This window comes from Leiobunum rupestre, chromosome 6 (assembly GCF_980474605.1).
Source record: "Leiobunum rupestre chromosome 6, qqLeiRupe1.1.hap1, whole genome shotgun sequence".
NCBI lineage: Eukaryota > Metazoa > Arthropoda > Arachnida > Opiliones > Sclerosomatidae > Leiobunum > Leiobunum rupestre.
The window spans coordinates 25,142,868-25,159,700 of NC_143389.1; the positions used below are offsets into that span (position 1 = coordinate 25,142,868).

The 16,833-nt window shown below is 34.0% G+C and overlaps 1 protein-coding gene across 1 annotated transcript in view; it reads right to left on the reverse strand.

The window, feature by feature from the left end:
- Window positions 1-16,833, reverse strand: part of LOC149940482 (cytochrome P450 3A21-like) — a 41,974-nt gene that overhangs the window by 15,128 nt on the left and 10,013 nt on the right. Inside the window, exons 3-5 of the mRNA XM_090178327.1 lie at window positions 9,911-9,999; window positions 8,934-9,079; window positions 2,521-2,636 (exon numbers count right to left, since the gene is read on the reverse strand). Of these exons, the coding sequence (XP_090034453.1) occupies window positions 2,521-2,636; window positions 8,934-9,079; window positions 9,911-9,999 (351 nt within the window). The remainder of the gene's footprint in view (window positions 1-2,520; window positions 2,637-8,933; window positions 9,080-9,910; window positions 10,000-16,833) is intronic.

Below are 16,833 nucleotides of genomic sequence, written 5' to 3' on the forward strand. Positions count from 1 at the left end.
AGTGAATTTCAAACCAAAAACGAACGTTAATAACGTTTACTTAATAAATGAATATGTCATGAATTTCGCCTAAAACGAATCGAATGGGAAGTACTATACTCGAACTCAATGCTCCCTGAAACTACTAAAGCCGTCAGCCTTTACAATGAATAAACATCAACAAAGCTTCTTTCAATGTATAGCAGATTTGGTTGCGTATCTTCAGCGGGCTTTAGTGGGCATTTTTAAATCGGAGCACTCTGAACAACGATTTCACAATTTTCTGATTTTGCGCTCAAGCTCACGAAGAAAAATTATGAAGTTGATTAACGTAGAAAAATTAAGCGTTCTTTGTATAAAATTCTTTTGATTAAAAATTATTTGAAAACCGGGTTACCGCGGTATACCGTGTTGTTTTACTTCACTGTGAATGGCTACGATCTAGATAGATACAAAACTATAACTTTAAATTTTATATTTAAATTCAGAAATGTATTTTATCTTATATTCAGTTTTACTGGTCTCCTACGGTTGTAATTTATATTAAATTCCAACAATATATTTACCATACATCTAATATAATTTTACTTCAAAGCGACCAATCCACGTAACGGCTTATAATTCATGCCAAAGCCTAAAATCTCTACTTTTATTAGTGTTAACAGGTAATTTTGATTGCTAGTATAAATACGCGGGGTGGTTAACATTTCGTAGGTTAATATCTCTACAAGAATGTATTTATTTATATTTAAGGATAATTAACATGTTGAGACGATTCTTAGTGTTTATCCAACTGCGGTCTGCCGGTCTCCCTGTCAAATCATGCTCGTCTCAATGCTTCCCTAAAACGTACTACCGAGATTTCCAGTTGACAAAGCGTGACATCAACGTAGGAAGTCGTGTTTATTCTAATTCTAATCCTATATTATTCAAATTGAGCAGCATTGTTCTTGTACTAATTAAGCTAATACCGAACTAAACTGCCATGGAAAATATTCAAATATTGTAAAACACATTTTCCAAGGTTTTTCATTTGATGATTCAAGTTTTAAATTTCTGAACTGAAGACATTTGTAATTAAGCAACTAGATAGGAGGTGGTGTAACATTACGGATAAGCCGTATATTGGATATTAAGCGCGCTTTCCTTCGATCAGTCGCGTCCTTAAGTGCGCTTTCCTTCGATCAGTAGCGTCCTTAAGAGCGCTTTCCTTCTATCAGTCGCGTCCTTAAGAGCGCTTTCCTTCGATAATTCGCGTCCTTAAGTGCGCTCTCCTTCGATCAGTCGCGTCCTTAAGAGCGCTTTCCTTCGATAAGTCGCGTCCTTAAGTGCGCTCTCCTTTGATCAGTCGCGTCCTTAAGTGCGCTTTCCTTCAATCAGTCGCGTACTTAAGTGCGCTTTCCTTCGATCGGTAGCGTCGTTAAGTGCTCTTTCCTTCGATCAGTAGCGTCCTTAAGTGCGCTTTCCTTCGATCGGTAGCGTCCTTAAGTGCGCTTTCCGTCGATCGGTAGCGTCCTTGAGTGCGCTTTTCTTCGATCAGTAGCGTCCTTAGGGGAGTGTGGACCATACAGGGTATATCCTTAGAAGGCGGGAGACAATCTTTTCATTATAATTTATAAACTAAATTTTCTATTGAATTTTACAGCTGTTGCTTCATGTATATGATCTAGTAAGTATGTTTCAGAGAAAGTGACACCGTAAGTTACAATACCGGATGTCATCAATCTCAATGCCATAACTGGCCGTAAAAATTAAGGTAAAAATTTTCGACTTTACACAATAAATTGTTTCGACGTGTGCTCACGTCGTCGTCAGGTGTTTAACTGAATTTCTTCCTTAGATCGGGTTACTCCAAAAAACCCTTATCACGTGATAGGTTTGTGCAGTAATACGCATTCTAAATAGTTTTTACAATGGCAGCATTCGGTCCCTCTTCTTTATTTATTACTTTATTATATATATATATATATATATATATATTTTTTTTTTTGAAAACCGGGTTGCCGTGTTGTTTTACTTCACTGTGAATGGCTACGATCTCGATAGATACAAAACTATAACTTTAAATTTTATATTTTAATTCAGAAATGTATTTTATCTTATATTCAGTTTGGGAATGTTATTTCCGCAATTAAATTTATATTATCGTTCTAATTGCCCCCGCATATTTTTAAATGTGAATAAATAGCCATATGGTTTCTTTTTAAGCGTACGTCTGTTCAATGTTCATTTACCCTAAATTTTATACTCCTCCTTGTGTGTCCTATGTACGACATTGAACATGAGTTACAATTTATTTCGTATATGCCACTTTTTTATATGGGTCTAAGGTGTCTTTACGAGAGGGTAAACATTTTATGATTTTGTTTACAGGCTTGAAAATAGGGACGAAAGGGTTTTTTGGAGTAACCCGATCTAAGGAAGAAATTCAGTTAAACACCTGATGTAGCGTTTGTAAATAAAATTTTATTGTGTAAAGTCGAAAATTTGTACCTTCATTTTTACGTAAAGGTTTTGGTTATTATAAATTACTTTATTCACCTCTTTTGTTTCTGCTCTTCGTTTGACAATAGATTCAATAGTGTCTATAAAAAAGCAGAGAGTATCCTCTGGGAAAATAGGTATTCCAAAGAATCTGGCCAGTTTTGGAAACACAACTGCAATGAAAACGGATACGAGGGTAATTATTAAAAATGTTAGGTTTTTTATAATTTTCATGGAATAAATAAACTTAAGGTAAAACTCTGATAATCTTAATTTCTAGCGACTGAAACTAGATGTTAGATGAAGCTAGAGCTCCCACTGCTTTCCGCTGTTTTGCCGGGTTCGATTTGGTTAACATTTTTCCAACCAGTGGCGAATAAGGAGCGGTACACGTCAGAACCTCGGTTCGACGTCTTAACGCCGACCAACCCACCGATGGACAATAACGCCGTCGCTGCAGCGCCGACAACATTTACATCAAGGGCTCTGCACCGAGGCCGACGTTCAATACGCCGACGAATGTCTACGCCGAAGGTCCTTACGCCGACGGAGGTAGGAAATAATCATTGACGAAAAAAGAACGATAAGAAAATTACGATTAAAGCTATAGATAGTGCTATACTTATTGTTATTATTTAACTTATGACACTAGTACTAAAAACATCACTCTTGCGCGGTGTATACTTGGACCAATAAATAAGGGACGGCTCACCCGTAGCTTCTACCAATGCTTTTTCCCGTATAGCAACGCTGTTGCGACTAGCCGCTTAGAAGGGGGTTGAAAAACGGGGGATATACTGGAGCGTAATAGACAGCGCCACCTACGTGTTAAAATTTGAACTATTATATAGCAGCACGTGACATTCCAGGAGCACCGTAAAGAGTGTCTGCTACTTCTCGGACCAATGCAAAATTTTCTTGGAGTAAAATTTTGATAATTAGTTTATACTTTAAATAAGGTTTATTGTTTTGCTTGTTTGGTTCAGTATGAGGAATAAGTATTGTATAGTTAAAAATTGTAGAAGTGATTCTCGATACTCTCATCGAGATCATATGATAGGAGTTAATTTTATCCCTTGGCCCAAGCCTAAAAGGTCATTGGAAAATGTAAAGCTAGGCTGTTGTGGCTTAATCGAAAAGATTTTGACGTGAATCGCGTTACAAGTGATACATACATCTGTTCCAAACATTTTGTCGAAAACAGAGGACCCACGCTTGAGAATCGAAACCCAGTCTATCATACAGTATCCTATTCAAAAGAGAACGTCACTGATGCAAGCTTAGCCAATATAGATGTAATTGTAAGTAAACGTATTTCTAAATATTACTGGGAAATTTGTGATTCTAAAATATATTTTACTAAAGTCTAGAGATGCATTTTCTACAAACATGAGGACTTATTCTAAAACTCAAAATTTATACTTGGAAGACTCCGACGCTAAATTAGATTCTAGTAATTGTGGTGAGAATAAATATTTAGGCATGTATGATTATATCGCTGGAGAAGTGGAGATTTTGCACGAGGAACAGCATGAAACAGATAAGCAATTCGTAGTTCCGTTGATGAAACTTGAGGAGGAGAATATCTGTGACACAAATGACCATAATTATTATAAGAAGCTTATTTTGGAAGTTGAAAAACTGAACTGCTTCTTTCGTAATCAGCCACCACCTAGTAATTGGGCTCTAGCTTTAAGTAACAAGAGCTTAGAGTTATGGAAGATGAACCGACTAACTAAAGGCATTATTGTCAACTTAACTTTAGATTGCGACTATAATCTCAAAATTACAGTACTAAATAAAGAATGGAAATTACACGATGCTCTACCCAATTTGCCAGAAAAGGTGTTTAACACTTCAGAACTATCCGCAGTGTTGATATCTTTAGACACTGTAAGTGTATGTACCGGCAATGTATAAACCATTTTTAGTAATATTGCCAAAGATAGAAATTTACAAACATCAAATTTCATTTGGTTGACCAATGCCTATCATCATATAAACTGCAAGCTACTAACAACAAGCAAGAACAGACGATGCATTATGTGTCGTAAACTAATATCAAGTTTTAGTCTGCAGTTGAGCAGGAAGAGGAAATCAACATCTGATAAATATTGCCATAAATTGAAACTCAGTAAGACTGAACTTGTTTCGCAGTTGAAAATACAGAAAAAAAAGAAAATAACCTCAAAATTAAAATTAAAAGGATTAAACAAAAATGCACAAGAAATATTTCCAAGCATGGAGCTACTGTGTCGGATTCTGATAACGACATTCTTTTAAAGGTTCTTGAAACCGAATTAAATGAAAAGAAAATTAAAACTTCATTTCAAGATATGTTTTTACAAGTTCAACTGGCAATGCTGAAAAAGAAAAATATTCACCCTTCTCAAAGGCGTTGGCATCCTTCAGTTGTAAAGTGGTGTTTGTTTTTCTACCACAAATCGCCTTCAATGTACAATATATTAAGGGAATCAGAAACACTGCAATTACCTTCTAAAAGTACTCTTCTTAGAAAGAAATCAATAATTGGAAATTCACCTGGATTTCATGATGAAATTTTTGAAAAAATGTCAAAAGAGATAAATCCAAGGACCTTGCCAGAATTTCAGCAGTATTACGGGTTGCTTATTGATGAAGTAAAGATCAAGGAAGACCTTGTATACAAGAAGTCAACAGGTGATATCGTAGGGTATAACCATTTAAATGAATTTGGAGAAAAGATGCGTGATTTCAGAACTGAAAATGTCAAAAGCGAGCCAGAGCTAGCTAGCCACGTACTAATGCTTATGCTAAAAGGACTAACAACTCACCTTAAGTATCCGTTTGCATATTTTGCTGCACATTCACTGACAGCTGAAGTGTTAGACTCTATAATTTCCGAGGTTGTTAAAAGATTAGAAGAATATGTTTTCAAAGTTTTATGTGTAATAGGAGATGGAGCGGCTCATAATAGAAAAGCTTTTAGTAAAAACACATTAAACTCCTGTGGCTTTAAATCTAGAAATAGATTTGCCTACGATGAAACTCGTCCAATATATTTCATGTTCGATGTTCCACATCTTTTGAAAACAACCAGAAATTGCTTTGCAAATAGCACTGATAGTTGTAAAGTAAGGAAACTTAATAATAATGGTCAAGACATTCTTTGGAGTACCATAATTGAAGTATATAAAAGGGAACAATAAGAACGAAGTGGCTCTCTTCGAATGCTTCACAAAATAACTCATGACCATGTTTATCAGGGAGCGTACAGTAAAATGAAAGTAAAATACGCAGCACAAACACTCAGCAAATCGATGGCAAATGCTCTCAAGTGTGAATTTGGAGTTAATAGTGGGGTATCAGAAACCATCAAGTTTATTGAAATATTCAATAAGTGGTTTGACATTTTAAATGTTAGGAATTTAAACGAGGGGCAAAGAACACGAAATTCAAACTTAGAACCATTCCGAACGTCAGATGATCAACGTTTGAAGGTAATACCAAATTTTAACCCCCTTTACAACTTTTATATTGTCTGACCCCCTCAACAAATCTCTGACTACGCTCCTATACTAGATATCATTATAATAAGGCCTTACTAATTTAACCTCTTTATATTACAGTGGCTAGAAAATACGTTTTTGAAATACCTTGAAGAATGGGAGCTGTACGTGTAAAACAGAGAAGGAAATTTTAAAAATGATGAAAGAAAGAAAATGCTTTTGAGTAGAGAGACTATGGCAGGCCTGAAGCAAACTAGTAAGCGCTCAAAATAAATTCAAACAATTTTTTTTATTTAAAGATAGTTTTTCATTAGCTTTAGCGATGCTGGAAATTATTCCATTTCTTCTACAGAAGGGAGCTGGTTTTGTTTTAACCCGTTATTTCAATCAAGATCCTCTTGAACAAGAATTTGGACGTCTCCGGCGGTCTAATGGAACAGCTGATAATCCAACCGTACAGCAAGTTGGAGATACTATGGGCACATTAAATAGTTTTAAATGTTTAATTTTCAGTTACTAATGGCAATACAGAGAATTTTTTCTCATGTGAAGACATGGCTTATATGTAACTATTCATTAAATATCTCTAACTAAGAAATTTAAGATATTAAAGTTATGTTGCATAAGCAAGAAAGTTGTCGTTATTTTAGATTTCGAAATAATTAACAAGGTCATGTTAAATTTATTTATTTTTACTTTTCAAAAAAATCTTAATTTGTTTATCACAAGTTGTTTTTAATACCATTTTAAGTACATAAAAATTTTCATTTGTTTATCACAAGTTTTGTTTTTCAATGCCATAAAATCATTTATTTGTACCCTTTCATTAAAATCTTAGTTTTTCAAAGCCATTTTAAATTCGTAAATTCATTTATTTATACTCTTTTCTATAACCTTAATTTATTATCACAAGATTTCTTTTGTTTTTCAAAATGTTTTTGTTTATACAAATTTTTAAGTTTTTTAATTTCCCCATTAGCAAGGGTGTTAAGAAGGGTAGTTATTGCCAAATTAAAGAGTATTTTTGATTTTGGTTCACAAATATTGGCCCTCGCTATAAATTGCTGCCATTTGTTAATGATGTTTTGAGAGTCCATTATTTTTGCGATAGCTTTTTTTTTACTCGAAGCACATTTGCCATTGAAGAAAATACAAACTTTATCACAGATTGCACAAAAAAAGTAGAAAGTTTCTTTAGAGGGGCATATTAGCCCTTCCCTGTTTTGTAACTTCGTCCATTCATTTGGCAAATTTTCTTCTTCATTGCTGCATTTAAGGGTTAATACTAAATCCTTTCCTTCTTTTGAATGTTTTTGAAGCCTAGCTAATACTGCTCCAGACACGTAGTACAAAACATCATGGTTTTCTGTATTAATTTGAATATTATTGGTAACCACTTTCGAACCTTCCTTTTTGAATTCCAGTAAATAAAGAAAAAAATCATCCAGTATTAGGTTTACCCCCATCCGCTTTAGGTGATACGATAAACTCTGAGAACCCTGTAAAATTCGTAATGAGTGTCTCTCCTTTTTCATGGTAATACCAAAAGTAATGTAAAATCAATATGAAACTGAATGATTATAAGTTAATAGATCAATTGCAAAATCAAGAGTTTTTAGTGGAGAAATATCCAACTCCTTAGTTTTTCATTAGCAACATAACTGACAGGTTAGTTTGATGGTAACAAATAATGGTTTCCCAAAGTAATCATTATTTACACTTTTAAAAACGTTTCAATTTTCATTTGGCCTTGGCTAATTTGTAAAAAAAAAGGCTGGCAATCACAAATTCCAATAGGGGGTTCCCTGTAAAAAGCCCCCTTGGGCATACGTTTGACTGTACTAAATTTCCACCCCCTTAACTTTTAAACAATTAAACCCCCCTTGATTAATTTCTGCTTACGCCACTGGGTGAATAGCAATTGTCATAATTATGATTATTACGTTACTTATGGTAATATCTGCATCGGTACTATCAGATGAAAAATGAGTATTCAATAGAAATACAAAAAGTCTTACTTCTACATCATCCAAGTACTTAGCCATTAAATCAATCTTCTCATTGTCATTGGCATTTTTTTTGACTTTCTTCCCAAAATTTATTACAGGGTAGATTCGAAAATCCCACTAGATAATCAAACCAATTCTTTACGTGACAGAATTCAACTTTTTTCAAAATGTTTCGTAGCATTTTTACTTTAGGGGTATGGTATTCTCTTCCTGCGAAAATGACTTTTGATATTGACCGCATTAATGTGTCTTCAAACACCAACTTAAAATCTGTATCTGAATAAAATTTCATATTAGAACTTAGTACAAAAGTAATCATAAATTCTCAAGGTCTATACTTTACCACTTAATGTATTTGGAATTTCTGCTTTTTTCGTACTTTGTCTGTGAAATTATTTAGGAAATTAGAAGTCACTATATAAAAAATTACAAATTAGGTGTTTCAAAGGCTTACTTCTTTGTTTCTTTGGTAGGTAACTCTATATTTTTTCCAATACTCAGATCGAGTGGTTCCTCAACATTGCTTTCTTTAACCTTCTAATGGCATAATAACATTAAATTCGTTAGAAAAATATATCTTAAAATATTATATTTAGTTATTTAACATTGCTTTTTTCCTTGATGGCATGGTGAATTGTGCTTCGATCTTTGAGCAGAAATCTTAGTGACCACTTAACGAGGCGCTGAACATGTGACAGCAAATAGCCTATCACAACATTGCCCCGTTTTTCGCTAGCGCCACCGAGTGATAGAAGAAATAACTAACACTAAGCGTCAACGTCGTTGGCGTTATCTTATACCCGTGAGCCGTCCCGTATTTATTGGTCCAAGGTGTATATGTTTACTTTTCGACTTACGTGAAATCCTCATTATATCATTTCACGAGATTTTTGTAGCAAGTATGAAAAAGGGTCTTTAAACATTATAATTGCGGAGTTATCAAATCGCAAAAGAAGAAAATTTATCCACTTACATCCCATTACGGATTTCCAGTTGAGCTCCGACGAAAAAATTTGCTTGGCGTGATGTATGAATAGGTTGTTCGGATCATTATGAGAATCCAGCTTCGTTCCAAAAGCGACATTCGCAATCACATCCATAGTATAATTTTCATAAAGGCTATAATAATCAAATATTTGGTATTCGATATGGTTTTCGTTATTAGAATTAGATCATAATTAAGTTAGTCGGTATTAAGTCAACTGATACCAATATTATCAAGTACTCATATTGTTCGAAACTCATCATTTAAAATATTTTGTGTAACACTAACAAGGACACACCCAGGAAATTGAGTGGGGTCTTGGGAACTGCTTAAAAATTCGGATAAAAATTAAAGGTGTTGGCGGGCCTGGGTTCTTAAGCGTTCAGTTCAATTCTGAGTATACCACTAAATATAGGAATGTTAAGTTTATTAAGTTTTGTGAGGCATTTTACGAGAGCTAAAGTTGCTATGATATCGATGATCTGCTAATAGAATTAGAGCAAAAACACGAGAACCACCAATGGTCTAGAGAGTGAGAAGTAAAAACGCGAACAAGTAAAGAGACCAAGAAGTGGGGGAGAAAACTAAGCTTTAATGGGGAAAAAAGCTTAGTTTTCTCCCCCACTTCTTGGTCTCTTTACTTGTTCGCGTTCTCACTCTCTTGCTAATAGAATTAACAGAATAATGAAAAATGTGCTTTTTGCAACGCACAGGCATTTGCAGTATCATATACCTTTCAAAAAATGTGTAGTTCTATCAAGCATTTCTAAATTCGAATCTATTTTTGTTCAACCTCTCTAGCTTGTTTTTTGTTTATTATCGGTTACTTATTTTGAGAACTATTTTTATAGATGTCAATTAGTGTAATCTTTTAGTTACAAGTTTCCTCGATACACAAATTCTGAAAAGTTAACTTTACCAGTGTTTATTTATTTTGCATTTAAGTTTTGAATTTTGGTAATTACCTTTTACAATTCATTGGGCTTCCGTCTTCAGAAAGCTTCCTGAAATTATCAGCTGTTATTTGAGCAATTTCTGAGATTAGGGGAGTCATCTGAAACAAGGATATTATACATTTACAAAACAAATCTGGGACGAATGAACCTTCAATTAATTTTGAAGAAATGCAAACATCAGAAGAGTCTCAGCCAATAAGTATATTCAAACAAAAAGCTATTACCATAGCAGTTTAAAGGCAAAATTTAAGGAGAGGGATAAGTTGTGACCTATAAAGGATCATATAATTTAGATTAGGAGATTTTTGGGCAAATAATTAAAGAAAATAAAGTATATTTTAGTTTATTTCATATTTGAAAATAATTGTAGCTAATTTTCGTCGCCTTTTCGTAAATTGATGTACATATTTATCAGATGGAAATGTATTTATTTTAAAACGCTTTGCTTAAATTTGAGCCTTGAAACCATAATAGTAAATTTTAAAGGAGTACGTTCCTGGTTTATATTTTGAAGAAACTTTTCAAACTCAGTCAACTAACTCACTTGTATACGAAAAACCATCATTATGCCCTCTTTTTGTGGTCGTATAAACATACTTTATGGAAAGCTTATATTTGGATTTCCAGTAGTTTTGTGTAAAAAGTATTTAACTTGAAACAAAATTCTGAAATTGCGATGACAAGGTTATGCAACAACTTCCAAGAAACCTTCTGTAGTCTAGAATATATATTTTTTGTCAATTTTGGTAAACGTATTACTTGAAACTAACCCTAAAGCTTTAGAATTTTTAAAATATCTTACACGGTGATTCTTCAGAAGCTTTTCATTGATTACTTTTCAAAAATATAACTTTTAACTAATTTAATAGCCACAACACAGCCACTGAATTAAAGAAAAATTAGTCCTAGATACATCGAAATAGTTGTCAAAATGAAGCATGAAGCTGGTTTTTATTCACTTTTTACTAACTTTAACTTTTCGTCAAAATACAAGTCTAATTCAATAGCTGACATTTTATCTCTATGCAAAAATCAGTGGGTTTTAAATACTGTTAAATGAAGCGGCAACCTCAAACTTACAAAATTAACCTTATAATCACTCTTAGATAAATTTAAATTAATTATCCTCCACTAAGCTGTGTTATCATAGTAGAAATAATTAGTATAAATTTTAAATGTGTAGAGACAGTGAACCTAGAATGTATGAACTAATAGAATTTTATTGGATATTTTTTTCCTGGGAAAGCAGAAGTTTAAAGGTTTAAGGTGGATTCGAATTAAATTAATAACGGTGATGACAATATTGATCTAAAAATATTTAATTAGATATAAAAAAAGAAATTACCCCAAAAATCACCCTTATTTTTTTCCCTTCTGTAAAGTGCGAAAAACGAGGTGCAATCGTAAATGTGGAGCCGGACAAAATTTTATTTTTTGCATTTTGGGGCGGAGTTGGTAACGAATTGCGCAGGCGCGATATTAAAGCCTTCCATGCCAAAATGTTACACTGTGACCAAATATATTCAAAGCTTTTTATCTACGGTCAACTAACTTCCGTTAAGTAATGTAACTCTATTACGTTAATTAAAGGTTATTAGTACTAAATCATGAAAAATGCTTAGTGAAAAGAAACAAGTCATTTTTAGCGGTCTGACTATCAACTTTCTTGAGGCCTTATATAACTCGGCCCTTTTGGGCAGGATTAATAAAATGGATAGAATGGGTAACTTCGAACACTTTTCGCTTTAAAAACATTTAAATATTGGATTGATCGAATTCGTCAAGAAAGATCTCATTTAGTAGCTTAGGTATCGAAGAATTTGGCACAAATGGCCCTAAAGTCGTAGATAACTAACTAAAAATTATTGGATTAAATAGCGACTTAAGATATTAAAATTTGTGATGCAGGATCACTTCATATAGGGACTGCTAAATAAGGTTTTCCAAATGAACGAGAACCCGTACCTAAACAATTTTGTAACAAAGAGTCAGATCAATTTACTTTCTACAATATCAACTCTTTAGACCTCAAATTGTTTAAAAATTGTATTCCAAAAAACTTATCTTTTAAAATTAATAATATTTCGTAACTCCGAACCAAAAGTAAAAATATTTAACACAAAATCATCTAAATTTTTTCGAAAACACGTTTAGAAATTACTCCTTGTCGTACGTTCTTGTAAACCTGGCCAAATTATTTGCTTAATTATATGCCATTAAAGAACAAGTCGGCCCAGGCCGTAATAATAGTTCCACATCAGCGTATTAGAGTGGACAAACATATACACCCTTAGAAGACACAGGTAGGCAAACTATTACAAAAGCTGTTGAGGCTACGTGATTTCTTATCGTTTGATATATAAATTGCCACCCTAAGTTAAAGAGTGGATGCCGCCCACCATCAGGAGACCCGGGTGGGCAAACTAATATAAACGCTGTTGAGCCCATGTGATTTCCTATTGTTTGATATATAATTAACCATCATATCGTATATCATCGCCTACCCTCAGGATACGCTGGTGGGCAAACCAATACAAAAGCTGTTGAGGCCATTTTATTTCCTATCGTTCGATAGATGGAAAGTATCAAAGGTGAAATAGGTAAGCAAAACACGACAAACATAATTCTTTTAAATTATTGAAATTAATGAAAATATGATTTAAAGAAATTCTTAAACTGGGATTCAAATGTGTTTATTTTAGGAAATTTATATCAAACATTTGGGTAGTTTAGGCACCAAAAGTCATGTAAATTCGGAAATTCATAAAAAAAAATACCCATTAATGTAATTTTGCAGAACAGAAATTAATAGAATATGTCATTCTCGAACTTTATATTATCTCGGTGACTAAATTGGTATTTAACATGGATTATTAACAACTGCATGAATCATATTATTGCAAGAATGATTTATGTACTAAGAATATGGCAAGACGGAGATTCTGTCCCCATGGTGGCATACTTTGCAGCTTAAGGGCCTGTTGCAAAAGCTTTAGCCAAAGTGCTAGCCCATTGAATTTAACATGTGCGATTTTAGCAAAGCAGACTTTTGCAACAGGCCTTAAGTTTGACTGCTTTGGATTTTTTGGTCTCACTCTTTCAGGTAGACGCGAGCGTCGACGATTCCAATCTTTTACTATTATTGTTCAATCGAATGAGATCAACTTTTTTCGGTCACTCTCCCTTTAATAAGAAAGTGCCACACTTATTTATTACTTCTGACCACACACGGTTTCGATAAGAAAGTGCAACACTTATTTATTACTTCTGACCACACACGGTTTCGATAAGTAAGTGCAACACTTATTTATTACTTCTGACCACACACGGTTTCGATAAAAGTGCAACACTTATTTATTACTTCTGACCACACACGGTTTCGATAAGAAAGTACAACACTTATTTATTACTTCTGACCACACACGGTTTCGATAAGAAAGTGCCACATTTATTTATTACTTCTGACCACAAACGGTTTCGATAAGAAAGTGCCACACTTATTTATTACTTCTGACCACACACGGTTTCGATAAGAAAGTGCCACACTTATCTATTACTTCTGACCACAAACGGTTTCGATAAGAAAGTGCCACACTTATTAATTACTTCTGACCACACACGGTTTCGATAAAAGTGCAACACTTATTTATTACTTCTGACCACACACGGTTTCGATAAGAAAGTACAACACTTATTTATTACTTCTGACCACACACGGTTTCGATAAGAAAGTGCCACACTTATTTATTACTTCTGACCACAAACGGTTTCGATAAGAAAGGGCCACACTTATTTGTTACTTCTGACCACACACGGTTTCGATAAAAGTGCAACACTTATTTATTACTTCTGACCACACACGGTTTCGATAAGAAAGTACAACACTTATTTATTACTTCTGACCACACACGGTTTCGATAAGAAAGTGCCACACTTATTTATTACTTCTGACCACAAACGGTTTCGATAAGAAAGTGCCACACTTATTTATTACTTCTGACCACACACGGTTTCGATAAGAAAGTGCCACACTTATCTATTAATTCTGACCACAAACGGTTTCGATAAGAAAGTGCCACACTTATTTATTACTTCTGACCACACACGGTTTCGATAAGAAAGTGCCACACTTATTTATTACTTCTGACCACACACGGTTTCGATAAGAAAGTGCCACACTTATTTATTACTTCTGACCACACGCTGTTTCGATAAGAAAGTGCCACACTTATTTATTACTTCTGACCATACACGGTTTCGATAAGAAAGTGCCAACTTATTTATTACTTCCGCCCCCATTGGAAGAAATGCGCCCCCCTATATGGCGGGCACGAAATAAAAAGTGTTCAAGGCTAAAAGTTCAAGCGTTAAATTTCAAGAGGACGGTGTAGCTAGGTTGGTAAAGGCGTCGGTTTCGGAGATTACGCGGCCAGCAGCTATCCGGGGTCAAATCCCGGTGTCGCCAATTATATAAATTATATAAATTATTTTTCGCAGCTTCATCTACCGTGTCGTCGCCTTTCCACGCCAAACAAACACTTAACGGCAATCCGTCCATAGCAATAGTCCCACTTCGATGTATATAAACGCGACGAGGGAGAGCATGCACGCAAAAAATACCTTATAGGCTTAGCGGAGAGCTTTCACGTCGCCTATTGATTACAGCGACGATCGACACGGACAGCTTAGATTTTTCAAAATGTTAACCTTCAAAATAGGCCATAAAAACTTTTAACATAAGAAAAATATTGAACATGCGTATGTTATAGGGAAAAATATCTATCTGTGCCTACCTACCTACCTACCTACCTACCTACCTAGACATATGCCTAAGTGCATAAGTGGATCATTCTCTCTAAGTAGACCAAACGCTATGTTACCTATGACTAGAGTCTTTGTCGGGGTCGGTCTGGCAGCCCTTTATAACCGCCCTTTACTATGTGTCACCTCAACTTCACTCTGAATTTATACTGCCGAATGTAACGTTTCTTACATCTCTTATGGTACGTTTCACGTCTGAACCGTGTCTCGTGGGCCCGAGAGAGATAAATTTTGGTGGTTGGCTCACCGAATTTCTCCCCCAAAAAAACCTGTACCATATTTGTTCAAGGTCAGTTTCAGATCCAAGGGTAGAGTTTTGTTCAATAAACGCCCCTTTAGTTGCCGTCTTGATCAATCGGTGGCGCCTCCACCTAAATATTTTCAAAAATTTTCTCTACGGAGTTTGCTCTCTATACAAGCTCTGACGTCACGAAACCCAGACTAAGATACCCAACCGAGACCCGGAATTTGTATACTTAGAGAGAATGATCCACTTATGCTAAGTGGCATAATCATTCTTATGTGTTGGAGTTAAAGAGTGGGGTTTTGGAGTTACCTTCATTTGTTCGGAGTTTGCCAGCAAAACCATCTTTCCAAAATTGAGTTTATTTAAAATAGCTAACTAAGAAAATTTTAAAATTTGTGAGAATGTGTTCTAAGAATACTTCTTAATACCACCCTTTTAATTTTTCTCATTGCTTACAAATAACAAACAAGGAGACATCCCGATGTGTTGTAAAAGTTCCAATGGCTATTCGTTTTGCCATGCCAAACAAAAATGTTTTTCACAACTTAAATTTAAACTTTCTCTACGTAAAATAGTATCAGTAGTATAATACGGTTGGTATTTCATTGATTTAATCCAATTTTATCGATCTTTTCAAATTTTATCGATTTTACCCAATTGTTTGTCAATCTTTTAATTTTTTTATTTTTTAAATGGCAACACGAATGACCATTGAAACTTTTCCCTTTATAAGAGCTTTTACGGAACATGAAGGTCTACTTAACCACCGAGTTTGAAAAAAATTGGGGATAAACACCTCGGGATATCTCCTTTTAAGTTATCCAAGGACGTGTAAAATATATCCGGAGTTGCCACTTCCTACCCCTAATATCTTTGAATTTTTATTTAAAATAAAACAGCCTCATGTTTTCATATCTCTGGAGCCAATCACCTTAGATTACTTATTCGTTTGATTTATAATTTCCAAACAGTACGTTCATACCAGAGCTCGGGATTTAGATGATAAATATCCGTTTTACTTATTTTTATCCATAACCGAAAATTATCGGAATAAAAACTTATTTTTTGCCGATAAAATCGATTTATAACGTCGAATAGTTTCCATAAATGAACAAGTAACCAAATTTTTATGAATAATAGAAAATTTGGTGGTTCATTTATTTGTTCTACCGAGCTCTACTTCTTACACAGATGAAACATCATGTTTACACCACTAATAAAAATTTTGCTCTTTTAATAGTTGTCATTATAATTTTTATTATAAATATTTTCATTCATTGCCATGGCGAATATTAAAGGGAATATAACCTGTTACCCCCTGTGGCGCCATATAGCGAGAAGATTTTTTTGTGTCTTTTATTATATATATTTCCTTAATTAAAATGCCCTCAATCGAGGATGAAAAATTATTAGTGTGAAAGGTTTTTTTTTGTATTAACCAATTATTTTTTTTTCTCTCTAATAAAAATGAAACCCCGCATAACGGGAGAAAAATGAAACAAATCGATCTCTCCTAGTAATAATAAACGTAAATAACCATAAGTAAGCCAACAAGAAATATCAAAAATAAAGTTAGTTGCCAATAAGCCCCTATAAACATATTTAAATGTTTATCAAATTTAAATAAAATAAACAAATTAAAACCGCTAGTTAAAATAAAACCTATAAAATCATAATCATAAATATTAAATTATCTCGTTTGTTAAATGTTAAGGCTATGTTTTTCGTTATGTGTCCCCTGGACAACATTAATAGAAATGAGGCTGTTTTCATTTTGTATGTACCCCATAATCCTATATTTGAATAATTCTCCATAATATAACACAAGTTTAATCAAAAATCCCCAATTGATTAAAAATCCTTT